The 14,915-nt window shown below is 39.5% G+C and overlaps 2 protein-coding genes across 8 annotated transcripts in view; both read right to left on the bottom strand.

Annotated features, from left to right (window-relative positions):
* The window catches only part of CRACDL (CRACD like), a 65,590-nt gene extending 62,154 nt beyond the window's left edge, over positions 1-3,436 (bottom strand). The window contains exon 1 of the mRNA XM_035115559.2: positions 3,371-3,436. Coding sequence (XP_034971450.2) covers positions 3,371-3,436 — 66 coding nt within the window. The remainder of the gene's footprint in view (positions 1-3,370) is intronic.
* Positions 1,425-14,915, bottom strand: part of TSGA10 (testis specific 10) — a 37,407-nt gene continuing 23,916 nt past the window's right edge. For 3 of the 7 annotated variants that reach the window (XM_060273445.1, XM_035115563.2, XM_035115564.2), the window contains 3 exons: positions 14,213-14,422; positions 8,803-9,005; positions 7,452-8,098 (listed from right to left, as the gene is read on the bottom strand). In XM_060273445.1, the coding sequence (XP_060129428.1) occupies positions 7,708-8,098; positions 8,803-9,005; positions 14,213-14,422 (804 nt within the window). In that variant the 3' untranslated portion in view covers positions 7,452-7,707. Of the gene's footprint in view, positions 4,050-6,426; positions 6,558-7,451; positions 8,099-8,802; positions 9,006-10,677; positions 10,880-14,212; positions 14,423-14,915 lie in introns of those variants that run through there. The other 4 variants (XM_035115561.2, XM_060273444.1, XM_060273446.1 and 1 more) reach the window with 3 other exon arrangements.

The raw sequence follows: 14,915 nt of genomic DNA, 5'->3' as shown, positions 1-14,915 counted from the left end.
GAACTATTAATGTCAGGTTTGGGATATATAGTTATCACCCCAAATTGTAGTTGTTAAAATACCATCATATTTCTCTCATATATAATTCTACTGACAATATAGATTTATTCTTCTAACAATATAGCTATGTAACACATTTGGCAACAAACATGGGGCTTTATAGGTTCATCAAATCAGTTTATGAAATTAAACACTTAATTTGCAGACACATCATCTACTAAAAATGGATAGATATTTTATTTGAGCAAGTCTTGCAGAATAAAGTGTATACTGTACTGAGGTGGTCACTTTCAGACTGGGAGGGGAGATTTTCATTATCAGTGTGCCCTACATCTTACCTCCCAGAAGAGATATTCCTCTTAAGTTGTTGTTGTTGTTGTTGTTGTTAAAATCATCATCATCAACACCACCAACACCACCTGCCCTTCCCCAGGTCCCAGGGCAGGTTATGAACAATATAAATTTAGAAATTATTAAAAACAAAACCAACAATAGTCACAGGAATAGTGTGGATTCTGAAAACACACATCTCAAATACTGTAAAACAAATGTGCTTGTTTTATAGCCGTGGTTCCTAAAGTGGGCCCCACGCCCCACAGGGGGGGGCAATTTGATTTTTAAGGGGGGTCAATTAGAGAATGAGTTATTAACAGTGAATGGCCTTTTAGGCTTCCTCCATGTGAATAGGAGTTCACTTTTTGAATAAGAATTACATGTCACGGTGGCTTCAGGATTTTAGAGATGCTTAGGTGGGGCATGGCCAAAAAAAGGTTGGGAACCACTGTTTTATAGTAAGTGGACTAATTTAAAATATGATTCCCCTATTTGCAGTTTGAAAAAGAAAAGGACAATGTTGGCAATTTCCCTTCTGAATATTCTGCACTGTGTTGTTGCTTGTTGTCTCTATTCCTTTCCAGACCCCCAATTCTCCCAAAGAACGCTAGTCCAAGGCACTGAGGAGGATGCAGAATAGTGGCCAGATTTCTAACACAATTGTGTGCAGCTCAGGTTTGTTTCTGAATTTGGGGGTGGGGGTGGGGTGGGGAGGTTAGAGAACAATGTGCAATGACTGACACACCCACTGTTTTCTTAGCTGCGCCATGTGGGAAAGAACAAACTTTCCTATACTATGTTAACCACACCCACACAATTACATAAAGAAGACAATAGTTTGTTTACCTTTGTTTCACCTTTATATTCCCAACTAAGTAATCAATTTTGAAAAGCTTTTAGACAGTTATCAAGTGATGTGGTCTAACAGTAGCATTTGTAAGGCTCAGTTGATTCAGTGGGTGTACTAATCATTGTTTCAGATAATTATGTTCGTCAGTAAGACTGCATATAATACAACTGTAGAAACTGCACTCTGTGAACTCAACAAGAAACCTTTCCCCCACCAATGAAAACAGCAAAACTGAGGAGTTGTACAATTTTTTTATTTCTTTTAAAAGAAACTAGGGAATTGTAAACCTGCAGAAAAAGACCTATGTTCTGATTTACACGTAATACTGAATTAGCCATGAGTTCTCCCATAGAATTGTGCAGCCTCTCCAGCCTCGTTTTGTCAAAGTTGGGTAAGTGGTTTGTTTAAACTTGTCAGTGAGAACAAACCAGAATCTGAAAATATATTGAGAGAGTCCAAGGCTTACTGCAGCTTATTCATATGGTAAGAAACCATGGTTTCCTGTTATGTGTGAAACTGGCCAGTATTACATTGAATTTATTATTTCATAGGAAGACTCCAAAGACAATGTAGTTGTCATCATGCCATACTGACCAGCAAATTTTTCTACCTGTTTTTTTTGGGGGGGGGGACTAGTTGCACTTACAATGCCAATGTAATGATTACACTAAACAAAAACTGAGTTATACACAAATCGAGTTTTCTTGTATGTTACAAGCAGTGTCCGAATTTTATGAATTTATCTTATAGAAGAAATGTCATTCATATAACATTCAGAGAATTAAGCAAAGGCAAGTAATATAATGCTCAGAATAACAGAAGGAAACCATTGGTTCAGCACTGATTTGAATACGACACAGCTGTTTCCTTTTTGGATGTCGAGAAGACTGATAAATGAAAACATCATCACTAAGAAGTAAGGAATGATGAATTCTCAGTTCACTGGTTTTTCACCCAAAGGATTACAAGAGTGAGAATTGTTACCTCTCTAGAAAGGAGTTATTTGATATATTTTTTCGCCCTTCCTTTTCCTTCCCCATTTAGAGTGATGACCATTTTAGAACAAGGATTCAGTTTCACATATTACAAAGTAAGATTAGTTGCAGAGAAGCAGGAAACCTATAGGGTCTAGAAAGGTAATATTTTAGTAAAGTCAGGAGGAATCTCAAAAGCACTATGATACAGCAATTTTGTCACTTAGTGGTATTACAAAATAGATTTTTGAATTGAGGGGTCAAACTGGAATCTTTGGGCATGCCCTTACAATTCTATAAACACCAGCTTTAATTTTTCTTTGTTATGTGCTTGCAAGGAACATTTTACAATTAAAATTAAAATTTGACTTTCCCCTGAGTCGTAACTGGTAGGAAGGAGTGAAATGTATTGAATAATAAAGCTGCTCGGGACGTTTTTCACAGTTAATATATTTCTATATAAAGCTTATAAATCCATCTTGTTACACATACTTGCATATATAGCTTTAAAATGATGGGGTGGGAGAGGTTTCGATACATTTTTAGGATTTAAAATTCTGTAAAGCTTTTGGAGATGGAAACAATACTGAAAAGAGCTTAATCATTTTATGTCCATTATCTCAAAAAAACAAACAAGCACTTAGATGAAACATAATTAAAAATTGGCTTAACACACAAAAGAAAGGACTACTGAAAGGACTATTTTTTCAGCTGCATTGAATAAGGAATTGTGTTTCATTATAATAAAACAAGTGGCTTCTAATAAGGAAAAATTGGAAAAATTCTTATTAAATGAATGTTTTATAGAGTGTTAAATAACATTTGCAATGTCTGTACTTTAAATAATGCAATTTTCATAGCTTAGTATGTGTTATTGTCAGTATGTATTTTTGTAAACTGCAAATTAAAACAAGTGTTCATGGTGTTTTTTATTATTTACAAATGACATATTTAATGGCCATTATTCAGAATGTGACATTATTCAGAATTTAAATATGTTACCCAGTTACAGCCTGATGAAGGCCTGCTGTATCCCCAAAATACTTAATGCTTAGAATGGGTTATATAGCTGCAGAGCCAGCACATCGCTGTTAATGGATATATATGAAATAGGAGCTGACACTATTATTTCTATAAGTACATAGACTGTTGCTTGTTTAACGTAAAACAATAATAATTGCTTTTTGATACTTTGGATTGAATCCTAAGTTACTTTTCTGTTCACACAAGGGATGAGTGTGATTTCCATAAACTCCCCCTCCACCTGCAGCTCTGCCATACGATATCTGACCCGTTTCCTAAGGGTTCCGCAATCTCCAGAACCAGATTTTCTGTGAGGCGGTTGTACAGCTCTGTTCAGTGAATGTGAATGGTGTTCACAGAATGGAAGTTAGGATCCAAGCCACTAATTGATTTAACATCAGATTTGTATTCAAAATTAAACCACATATATTAAATATAATTAATCTTAAAAATGTCTTTCCTCCTGAAAATGTGTCGTAACTTAGCAGGCATACAATCAAGCTACAACAGATAAAAGAAAGGATAAACTGTTTTCTGTTTTCATCTTTACAGCGATAGGTTCATTAATAATGTTTCTTTGACAGCACGCAGCTGAAGTCATCTTCACATTTCTTTTCAGTTTCATGTACTAAGAGTGGGTATTGGTTGCATAAAACAGCATATTAAAACTTATATTCCAGTGGCTAAAATAAAATATTTGTGTGTGCACACTCCTTTTAAGAAGTACTCTGAACCTTATCCACCATCAATTGGATTAAAACAATCGTTTTAGTAAACCCTGAGTTCAATTTGGCATTTGCATTTCTATAATAGATATCATACTTTTTTTCATTATCTTCTTCAGTTAGAAGTTCTTCAAAATAGAAACCCTATAAAAGATGGAAAATTGTGGTGTTTAACATTATCCAGTATGTAATGGCAGTTGCCCCTCAAATCAAGTAATATGAGTAAGTTATTTTCCTTGGTTTCAATTATAAGGCCCTTAATAAACTATTTTTTTTAAAAAACAATCATGCTAAAAATCACCATGCATTCATAACTCAATTCACATACAAAACCTAGCCTCTTTCATTGCTCACTTCTTCATTTGTTTAAATTACCTCACAAGAACTTTTAGTCTATTCTCAGCCTGCCCTGGTCCTTCACTTATCATCAAAATAAGCTCTGACAAAACAATCCCCACAAACCCAAATGTATATTTAACAAAATTTATATACTGTTTAATTAACCAACCTTTACATAAAGCGATTCAAAATATTCACTAGAAAATATGAAACATTCGAATGGGCACATACAGAATAAGATAATCCTTCAAGTAAACTTTTGCTCCAGCCACTTTTCTGTGTTCCTGACTCACCTTCAGTACCAGGGCCAACAGAAAAGTGTCTGGGATAGTTAATGAAGTGTGGGGAACCCTATGGGGGAATGTTGAATGCCTCACTCTCATGCAATTTACTGGTGTACTAAGACCCTCCCCCATCTCCTGCTTTATATATACGGTAATATGAATGGAGTTAACGTAATGCTATTTATATATTTCTGGTTTTATACAAATTCTAAAATGGCCATTTTTTTCCTGCAGTTCTTTGGAACTCCTCCTGCCTATTTTCCACACTAAGGATGTTGCCGCAACGTGCTTTTAACTTTAGTATGTTAAAGAGAACAAAATCCACTCAGCTGGTAAGATAACCCCTTAGCCTGGCCTACAGTATGTGCATGGGCGATTTTTCTGCTAAAGGTTAGGTACCGAGTAGGAACAGTGAGGCATCTTGTTAAATCTTCTATAAGAGCACAGTGCTACTTTTATTTAAACATACACATCTAATGTGAAAATACATTAAGAGGGATTTTGTGCACTTTGGCACAGACAGCCAATCTCAACTGCTCAAAAGGCTACCATGGCAACTGGCTATTATACACTGATCCCTACTAACTTGAGCATGAAGTTTACATAGTCAATTCTACGCAGGCTGTGCAGTTTTATATGGGCTCATTTTCCCTTGTAGCCATCATATGACCCCCAAAAGAACAGTAGAGGTGATTAATTTTACAGAGTAAAATTAAATAAGCTGTGTAAGACAATGTGATTGAAGTAGCGGTGGCTTGGATTCATGTGCACCAGAATTACACCTGTGGGGAGACTTGTTAGTGAAAAATGAAGGATTGAAACTATGTGCACTTTAGATTGCATAAACACTTTTATTCATATGTATAATGCTGTATCCCCAAAGAAAGACATTTCAAACAGATTTTATCTTCTAGGGTATCTTCCGTACTAACGTCACACACATCTGCGAGTTCGTCCGTCTGCCTTCCTTTCTTGAGCTGACTAGTTGATATGAATGGGAAAGATATTGTCAAAAAACTGAGAAGGAGGGGAAGGGAGAAGACTTTTGGGGAAACCTGCAATGTTTCACGTAGTAGAGAACACTGCAAATGCTTTTGCCCCTTATGAACTGCACAGGGAAAGAAAATGACCTTTCCCAGGTGTAACGAGGCATCAGTGCCTTTATGATATCAATAACCATTACACTACTCCTCATCTCAGGCCTATTGCATGCCTTTCAACCAACACATCATGCACTAAGGAAAGGGGCAACGATAGCCATGCTCAATCACAGGGCCGGCCCTACGGCAAGGCTGGGTGGCACAGGGCGCCAGGGCGCCGGGCCACCAGGGGGGCGCTGCGTGGCTGAGCCTGCGGCAGCTGCGCTTTGCCCACACTGGGAAATGGGGTGGGGCGCGCGCACCGGAGCGATCTTCGCACCAGGGTGCCAGATCAGCTTAAGACGGCCCTGCTCAATCATCCTGGAAGCAAAGGTTCAAGAATGAATGTAGACATAGCAAGGGATCTACAAATCAGTAACAGTTACTGCCTGAAAACATCAGTGATGACAGCACAGAACTTGGGAAAAACAGAATACTTATCTCCCCACAGGAAAAGTTAGCATCTCCACCCTCGGGTGATCTGGAAGTCAAGAGTGAGGAAGTATAACTCATTCCCATTTTACTTCTAAACACTTCTTTGAAACATCTATAATGAACAAGAGCATGGTTTCTGGGGTGTGTGTGGCCTTTGTTCATGTTCACTATTATCTTATGAGTGAAGAGAAAAGACTTTATATTGATGCCCAAACTAATTTGTTCCTGAACTCTACAACTGTGCTGGACATATAAACAGAATAAAAAACGCATTATTTCAGAGCTAAGATCTCATATCACTACTGAGTACAGTAATGTTCTCACCTTTCCGAAGATCTGTCCAGAGACTTGTCAGAAGACCGGTGCCGAGAACGTTCAGGTGATGATGTCCTTATTGTAGAAGTTAATTGGTATGGAGCTCCCAGACTCTGGCGGCGAAGCTCTTGGACAGCACGCTCTCTAAAACAAAAGGGTAATTTATCTGAAGATGGGGTAAATACAACAAGCTAAAAGGTGAAGATTCTCACCAAGATTGTTCATCAGACAGACTATAACGATGAAAAATGGGGAATGGAGACAGATCGTTCCACAAAGCCAGGAGGAAGGCCAACGCAGGCTTTGGGTGTAGAAGACCATTTCATACTGGGGTTCCGTTCCCAGCCTACATGTGCGTCGACGGAGCGTGCATAAGTGCCCCTGCCCCTGTTATGCCCTCTTCCAGGTCCAAAAGGACCCATGCTCTGGCAATTGCACGTCAATTTGACACGCCTAAAATGGTTGCCGCCTGTGTAGAAAAAATAGAAAGCTACTTTATATCAGGTAAAATTATTTTGTCCATCTAGCTTAGTACCGTCTACTCTGGCAGTGGCTCTCTGCATTCTCAAGCAGAGGCCTTTCATATCACCTGCTCCGGTAGCTGGCTCTTTTAAAACCTGGAGATGCTACAGCTTGAACCTAGGACCTTCTACATTCAAACACATTCTCTACCACTGAGTTGTGGTCTGTCCTCAAATATCACCTCATATTCTCTAATTGTCCATTTGGGTAACCATTCACCACACTGGCAAATTGAAGCTCTGTTCAAGTGGGCCTACATGCAGGTATAGGCCTGTTCACTCAAGAGGTGAATAGAAAGGATTTAGCACTGGCTGGCAATGCAGACAAGCTGCCATCCTATCACTCCTCAATCTGATGATGCAGAGAGCTTCATCTGCTACAGGAAGAAGGAAATGTTAGTTGGCCAAACTTTAGGATTTTTTTGTCCACTTTGCATTGCGTTGTTGCATCTATCACATTTCCTGCATGCAACATTATTTAAGTCAGTGGACATTTCAAAATGCAAAATGATACATATGTTTGCTGCAAGCTTATTCTGGAACACAGTGCAGTAGGCCATTAAAGGGACCGTAGGTACCACAGCAGCGGTAAAGGACCCCTGACAGTTAAGTCCAGTCGCAAATGACTCTGGGGTTGCAGTGCTCATCTCGCTTTACTCACTGAGGGAGCCGACGTTTGTCCGCTGTTTTTCCGGGTCATGTGGCCAGTATGACTAAGCTGCTTCTGGCACAGAAATGCCATTTACCTTCCCACCGGAGTGGTACCTATTTATCTACTTGCACTTTGATGTGCTTTTGAATTGCTAGGTTGGCAGGAGCTGGAACCGAGCAATGGGAGCTCACCCCGTTGCAGGGATTTGAACCGCCGACCTTCCGATCGGCAAGCCCTAGGCTCCCTAATAAATATGCCTTCAATTACAGCTTTAGTTCCAGTGAATATCACTGCTATGATGCTTTTAGAAAATATGTACATAGCTCTTTTTAAATTAGCATGATTCCATGTTATCTTATTTGGAAAAAATAGCAGAAGACTAAATATGTGATCATACACTTGCCTTTCAAAGCGTTCTGTACCCAGCTGCCTTTTGGTGATATCTAACTCAGACTCCAGTTGAGTTATTGTATTTTTGAGCTGTGAAAAATCTCGACTCTGGGTAGCACTATAACAGACAAAGGTATCATTTTAACTGAATGGATGCAACTATTCAAATACTATAAAATAAACAATGGGTTGAATTCAGACTTAAACAAGTTTAAAGTAGACCCACAGAGTAATCATAACAAAGTCTCACTGATTTCAATGGATTTGCTCTCATGTTTGACCATAAACCCCAATACAATTAGCTTTTCAAGAATAGCATTCAGTGTATTCAGTATAAAAAACAAGTTAGAGAAGTGTAAAAACAAAAACAAAAAAACAATTATGGGATATTTCAGCTCTCAAAAGGTATTGAATATATTCAGTGCTTAAAATTTCAAACGACACTGCACATAAATATATCCACAGCTAGATATATAAACAAAAAACATGTACAAATGTTTGTAACACTTTCTGTGCCTATTTCCTAATCACACAAACACCAGTTACTTTCACAGGGCAATGTGGGTAGAATCATGATTAGTCTAAGATTGGGGGGGGGTATTTTATAACTTGCAGCCTGCTCCAATCACAAAAATATTTTTCTTCCATTTTTCAGGCTGCCTTCTTTTCTAAGAATTCCTCGGGCAGGTGGCTACTACTCCCTATCAGTGCTTTATTTCTCTTTCCCACTTTGTGAATAGTATAAAGATGGGCATACTAACAAAAAATATAGTGGTTTCAAATCCAGAAGAACCATGTTGTGTCTACCAGTTATTAACTTACATCTTGTTTTCAGCAACGGAAAGCTGCTCTTTAAGAAGCTGAATTTCAGAGTCCTTTTCTTGGCTTATCATCTGAGATTGATATTCCTTTTCACGGTTGGATTCTAACAACGTTTCTAAGTTTTTAATTGAAATTCTTTCATTACTGAGTTGTTTTTTGAGGAGTTCGGTTTCGGAGTGAGATGATTCCCATTCATTTTGCAGCTGAAAGCCAAAAAGGTTAAATTTCTTCATTTTCCCTAATATGCAGTACAGTGGTACCTCGGTTTATGAACATAATTGGTTCCGGAAGTCTGTTCATAAACTGAAGCGTTCATAAACTGAAGCGAACTTTCCCATTGAAAGTAATGGAAAGTGGATTAATCCGTTCCAGATGGTCCGCAGGGTACTTAAACTGAAGCGTTCATAAACTGAAGCGAACTTTCCCATTGAAAGTAATGGAAAGTGGATTAATCCGTTCCAGATGGGTCCGCGGGGTACTTAAACTGAAGCGTTCATAAACTGAAGTATGGGTGTAATTGGTTCCGGAAGTCTGTTCATAAACTGAAGCGTTCATAAACTGAAGCGAACTTTCCCATTGAAAGTAATGGAAAATGAATTAATCCGTTCCAGATGGGTCCGCGGTGTTCATAAACCGAAAATTCATAAACCGAGGTGTTCATAAACCAAGGTTCCACTGTATATTAGAAACTGATGAATTACATTTCAAATTGTAAACTAAATTCCATTAGCACTCTTCTTCCCCATATCATCTTCCTAGATGTAAAATATGCACCTAATAGTCAGTAACTGCAATTCCCTGTCTGCCAGTTAAAAATTAGGGTACAAAAATGAACACATTTTAAAGTACTTTTAGCTCCCATTTTATTTTCATACAGTTAAATCAGTGTGGCTTAAATATGTTTAACTCTGGCTGGGTTGTATTGATTTTCTTCTCTTTCCCACCCCTGAATAAAGAATTATATAACTGTATGCCCCAGTTAAACTTCAGAGGGCATAATCTGAAGCTCTGCAGAGCCTCAATTTACACACAAAGCTCCATGAGAGCAGAGTTTGCCTGAATGTTTTCTTACGGTACATGCTAGATAATGAGATGGTCTTCAGTGAGAACTATTATTCTGCACATAGGGCATTCTGATGGGGCAGGATATGCATATTCAGAGCTCATTCATATTCCTGGCACAGGTATTTGACTGAGAGTTGCCATTAAGTCTTACCACCAATTGAGGAGAGTGCGCTGGTTTCTTACAAAGATTTGCAGATGCCATTGGGGTTGCAGTAGCCCCCAAAGCTGGATATGTGAGTTTTGCACAAAAATGATAACTATGATGGGGGGGCACCAAGATTCACAGACAAGGTTCTAACTGGGAAAATACTTTTAAAAATCAGGGTAATAAATAAATTTTGCAAAAACTGAGGAGCACTTCTTACCCCCGATACTTTTTGTGGTGATGTTAACAGAAGTGACTGATTAGTTGATTATGGAAAAATAATATTGTTTTTCCACTTTGCGGTCACTTCCAAGCATCTTAAGTGATTAAAAAAAATTTCTATCATTCTAACAGTAGACTTGGCACTGAGAGTAAAAACACTTATTTTTAATTAAATTAAGGAGAGGAGACCTGAAACACCACATGACAATTCACACATTGACATAGTTCAGAACTGACTTGAACATGGAGTTGTGGAAAAACGACCAAAAAAAATAATACATTTCCCCCCAGTGCTATCAGGGTACATTTGATTCCACCTGTTGACAGACGGTTAAAAGTGCCATTTCAGAAAGTTTTGGTGTGCATTTATCACCGTAGAAACTTGGCGTGCATCTATGCCAAGTAATCTACATGATGCATAGAATGGAATGTTGGTCACTTACCATGAACATTCTTTCTGGGGGCATGCAGGGGGAATCCAGTAAACAGTGGATTAATACTACCCGCTGCCCTAGGACAGGTGGGGTCACATGATACCAAAACGATTGCGTCATTCAACTCCTAAGACTCCATCTCCAGTTTCAACCATATTCGAGTTGGAGAAAGAGCCATCAGAGAAGCACTTGTGAGCAAAATAAAGAGAGCCTAAAAAAGAAAAGTAAAAAGTAATCCCTCCAAATAGATATGGCACAAATTACCGTATTTTTCCGTCTATAAGACACCCCCATGTATAAGATGCCCCCTATTTTGGGGGACTCCAAATTAAGAAAACACCCCCTCAGCACTACCTGTGTATAAGACGAGCCCCAATTTTAAACCTATTTTTTTGGGGGGGGAACCCTCTAATCTTATACATGGAAAAATACGGTAGATGCTGGAGCCCAGGCCCATACTCAGTCACCTGACAAACGGTGCATCTGGATGCCTCCTGCACACCCCATGAGAGAAGATTAATGGAAAGTCACCAACATTCTATTCCCAGCGATGCATCCAGGAGGCATCCAGAAAACAGTATTACTTACCTAAACTAAGCCAAATCAGGGAGGGATCAGAGGGCTGGTTGCCCTGGGGAGAGGTCCTATGATGAAGAAGTGACACTAACCCAGGGGAAATACAGGACCCAGGACCCCTCCTAGCATGTTTAGCCACCAGCTGTCCTGAAGAGTTTGCAGGTCAGGCAAGACCTCCAATGATTCCTCTGAGGAATATAAAAAACTGCAATGCAGATATTTGTTCGATTCCTTACAATTGTAGCCATGCAAAAAAAAAATCTTTTTAGACTTTTAAAGTCTTTTCAGAATGGCTTAAAGCAGGCATCCCCAAACTTCGGCCCTCCAGATGTTTTGGACTACAATTCCCATCTTCCCCAACCACTAGTCCTGTTAGCTAGGAATCATGGGAGTTGTAGGCCAAAACATCTGCAGTTTGGGGATGCCTGGCTTAAATCCTTGGAAGGAGAAGCAGACAAATCTGAGGTATGGTGACTTAATTTGTCCCTTTTCCCAGAGCAAGATGGATGTAGGGCTAGAGCAAAATACTGATTGATGTAAGCCTCAATAACATCTCTGAGCAGTTGTACAAGGTGGGAGTGAGGCATATCTGGAGATGGACCCTTAATAAGCCTTTGATCCTAACAGCCAGACTAGAAGAACAAAAGGGCTGTGTTGGGTGGGTGGCTGCTGAACCCAGACGTGCTAGCCAGGCCTATGTAGTGATGGTAAAGGGCCACATTATTGAGTAAGAAGCTGCAGAGCTGAGAAGAGCTAGTCAGGCTTGTAGGAGGGAATGAAGGAGCACCATTGCCTGGGTGAGGGAGGTTGTCAAATGAGTGGGAGACAAGTGGCCAGTTTGTAAAAGCACACCCAAGTCCAGAAGGTCTAGGTTGAAGGGGGAGGGATTCTGCCCTCTACTGGCCAGATGAAAGGAGGGCTATCAAATTCTCTATCCAAGATGGTGGAGCGGAGGTTTCATGCATAAAACCTAATTTTAAGTGGCTGGCATTTTCCTGCCAAAAACTGTTGCCCTGGCAAAGATGACATAAGTATACCTGAAGGAGCGTCTCCACCCCCATCGTTCTGCCTGGACACTGAGGTCCAGCGCCGAGGGCCTTCTGGTGGTTCCCTTGCTATGAGAAGCCAAGTTACAGGGAACCAGGCAGAGGGCCTTCTCGGTAGTGGCACCCACCCTGTGGAATGCCCTCCCACCAGAGGCCAAAGAGAACAACAATTACCCGACCTTTAGAAGGCATCTCAAGGCAGCCCTGTTTAGGGAAGCTTTTAATATTTGATGGATTTCTGTATTTTAATATTTTGTTGGAACCCAGCCAGATGGGCGGGGTATAAATAATAAATTATTATTATTATACTATTATTATAAGAAACACTGAAACTTATCCCAGCCTAGAGGCAAAGCATCAAAAGACTGAATGGGCTGGCTAAAATCTCAGCCAAACTCCATTGCACCCCAGCACTTTCCTTCATCAATAACCACCTTAGCCTAGACAGCACTGGAAAGGTAAGGTTAGAAATCAGAACTGTGGTTGTAAGTGCTCTAGAGAAAGGCACTAGCTTCTTCTACCACAGGTGGCAAGTAGATCTGAGGGAGTGATAGCTGGCCTTTTTTCTTTTGTTAGTCGGGACATGTGTTGTCTCTTCTAAGAGCTCATTTCCCCTTCCCCACAGAACACCATAGGAAAAACCTTGGGGGGAGAATAAAAGAGAGGAGAAAGAAAACTGAACAAATTCATAAAGAGAAAGTAAAAAAGGAACAAGGAGCCAAGGTAAATGTAAGAATATAAGAAGCAGGAGCTTTGAAGAACTAGGGAGGGAAGGAACTGGAGGTGTAATCTAAGGAGCTGGCTTATGCAGTCATTTTGGTACCATGTAACTCTGCCTTCTTAGGGAAGTTGGCGGGGAAAATAAAGTCACTGTTTTCTGGATGCCTCCTGCATGAATCCCTAGGAAAAATGGATGGTGATATTATAGATGGGGTTGCTCGCTCCACACGCCAACACCCCAACTTATCCAATGCCTTCTCCCTTTACACCTGACCAAATCCGCCCCCTTTACACCTGACCCACCCACTCACAACTCACCCCAACCCAACCCCCTTTTCACTCAGTTATTGAAGCCTTGTGAGATTATGTAGAGAGGTTCCATCGTATGTAACAAAAATAGACAAATGAGAACACTGTTGATGTTGATATACAGGTAACTTGTATCTTATGCTAGGGTTCAGTTACAGCAGTCTACAGTACATGTATATACGAAAACATATAAAACCAGGAACCCCTGGAACTGGCAACCCCACACAGTGGAGGGCTTTCTCAGCAATGGTGCTCTCCCTGTGGAGTACCCTCCCATCAGATGTCAAGGAGATAAAGAACTACACAAACTCTTAGAAGGTATCTGAAGGGAGCCTTGTATCAGAAAGTTTTTAATGTTTGACGTTTTATGTTTTTATATGTGCTGGAAGCCACCCAGAGTGGCTGGGGAAACCCAGCCAAATGGGCAGGGATATAAATAATACAATTAATTATTGTTATTATTAGACTTCCTTCACTATGATGGCCACCAATTTGGATCACTTTAAAAGAGAATTAGAGAAATTCATGGCGGATAAGACAATCAATGGCTACTATATTCTTCCACCACTATTAGAGGCAATATGCCTCTGAATGCCAGTTGCTGGGATTCTTAAATGTGGAAAGAGCTGTTGCACTCAGGTCCTGCTTAGGGGCTTTTCATAGTCTTCTAGTTTGGCCATTGGAAGAACAGGATGCTGTACCAGAAAAGCCTTTGGTGTAATCCAGCAGTAATCCAGTAATCCGTCTTATGTTTGTATTTAAGCAAACGTACATAACATAAAGGTTGCTGTATTGTGAGAATTTCATTCAAGATGATATTAAAAGGCATTCCAATTTATGTTTTCTGCCTTTCCTGTTTGCTCTAAACAATGTGTAGATTAGATTATACTTACCCGTTCTATTTCCTGTGTTGTGTTGCTTAGTTGCCGGGCTAATAACTCTTTGCTAGTGTCCAATTTTATGCATAGTTCCCGAGTAGATGCCAATTCTGACAGTACAGAAACTTTCTCCAGTTGCACGTCATGGAGTTCCTCCTCCATTTTCAAAAGAGACTTACTTAATGTACTAATCTGTGACTTGTGGGCTTTTTCTGCTGCTAATTGCTGTGAAAACATGTGTTGATAAAGACAATTAACATTTTGATAGAAATGTACCGGAATAATGCCTAATAACTTTATCAATTACAGTACAGTTTTAGTTAAACAATGATACCTTATCTTTTTTCTAATACATAACATCTAAGAGTTTCTGCAGTGAATTTAAAATAAAAATGTGAACTGTAAGCAGAACGTAAAATAAATATCTTGTAACAACCAGTAAACACTAGATGCAGCTACATTTCATTTATATCACTTATTTATATACACTGTTAAGGGCTATGGCTTAGGCAGACTGATCCAGAGTTCCATGTAGATTCAGTTGTCTGCAGAAAGCACAATATTATATGACCTTTCAATGCAGAAAGTTGTTCTTCCATGTACATAGCCAATGAAACCTTTGTAAGATAGAAGACTATGTGAACACTGAAGAATCTGCACTAGTAAGTAAGAATTGCACTGAAATAACAGTTTTTGTTCTAAATAAAGACTGCTGGGT

This window comes from Zootoca vivipara, chromosome 4, assembly GCF_963506605.1.
Source record: "Zootoca vivipara chromosome 4, rZooViv1.1, whole genome shotgun sequence".
Taxonomy (NCBI): Eukaryota; Metazoa; Chordata; class Lepidosauria; order Squamata; family Lacertidae; genus Zootoca; species Zootoca vivipara.
Note: the sequence above shows the minus strand (reverse complement) of the source record. Positions and strands in the feature narration are given on the sequence as shown.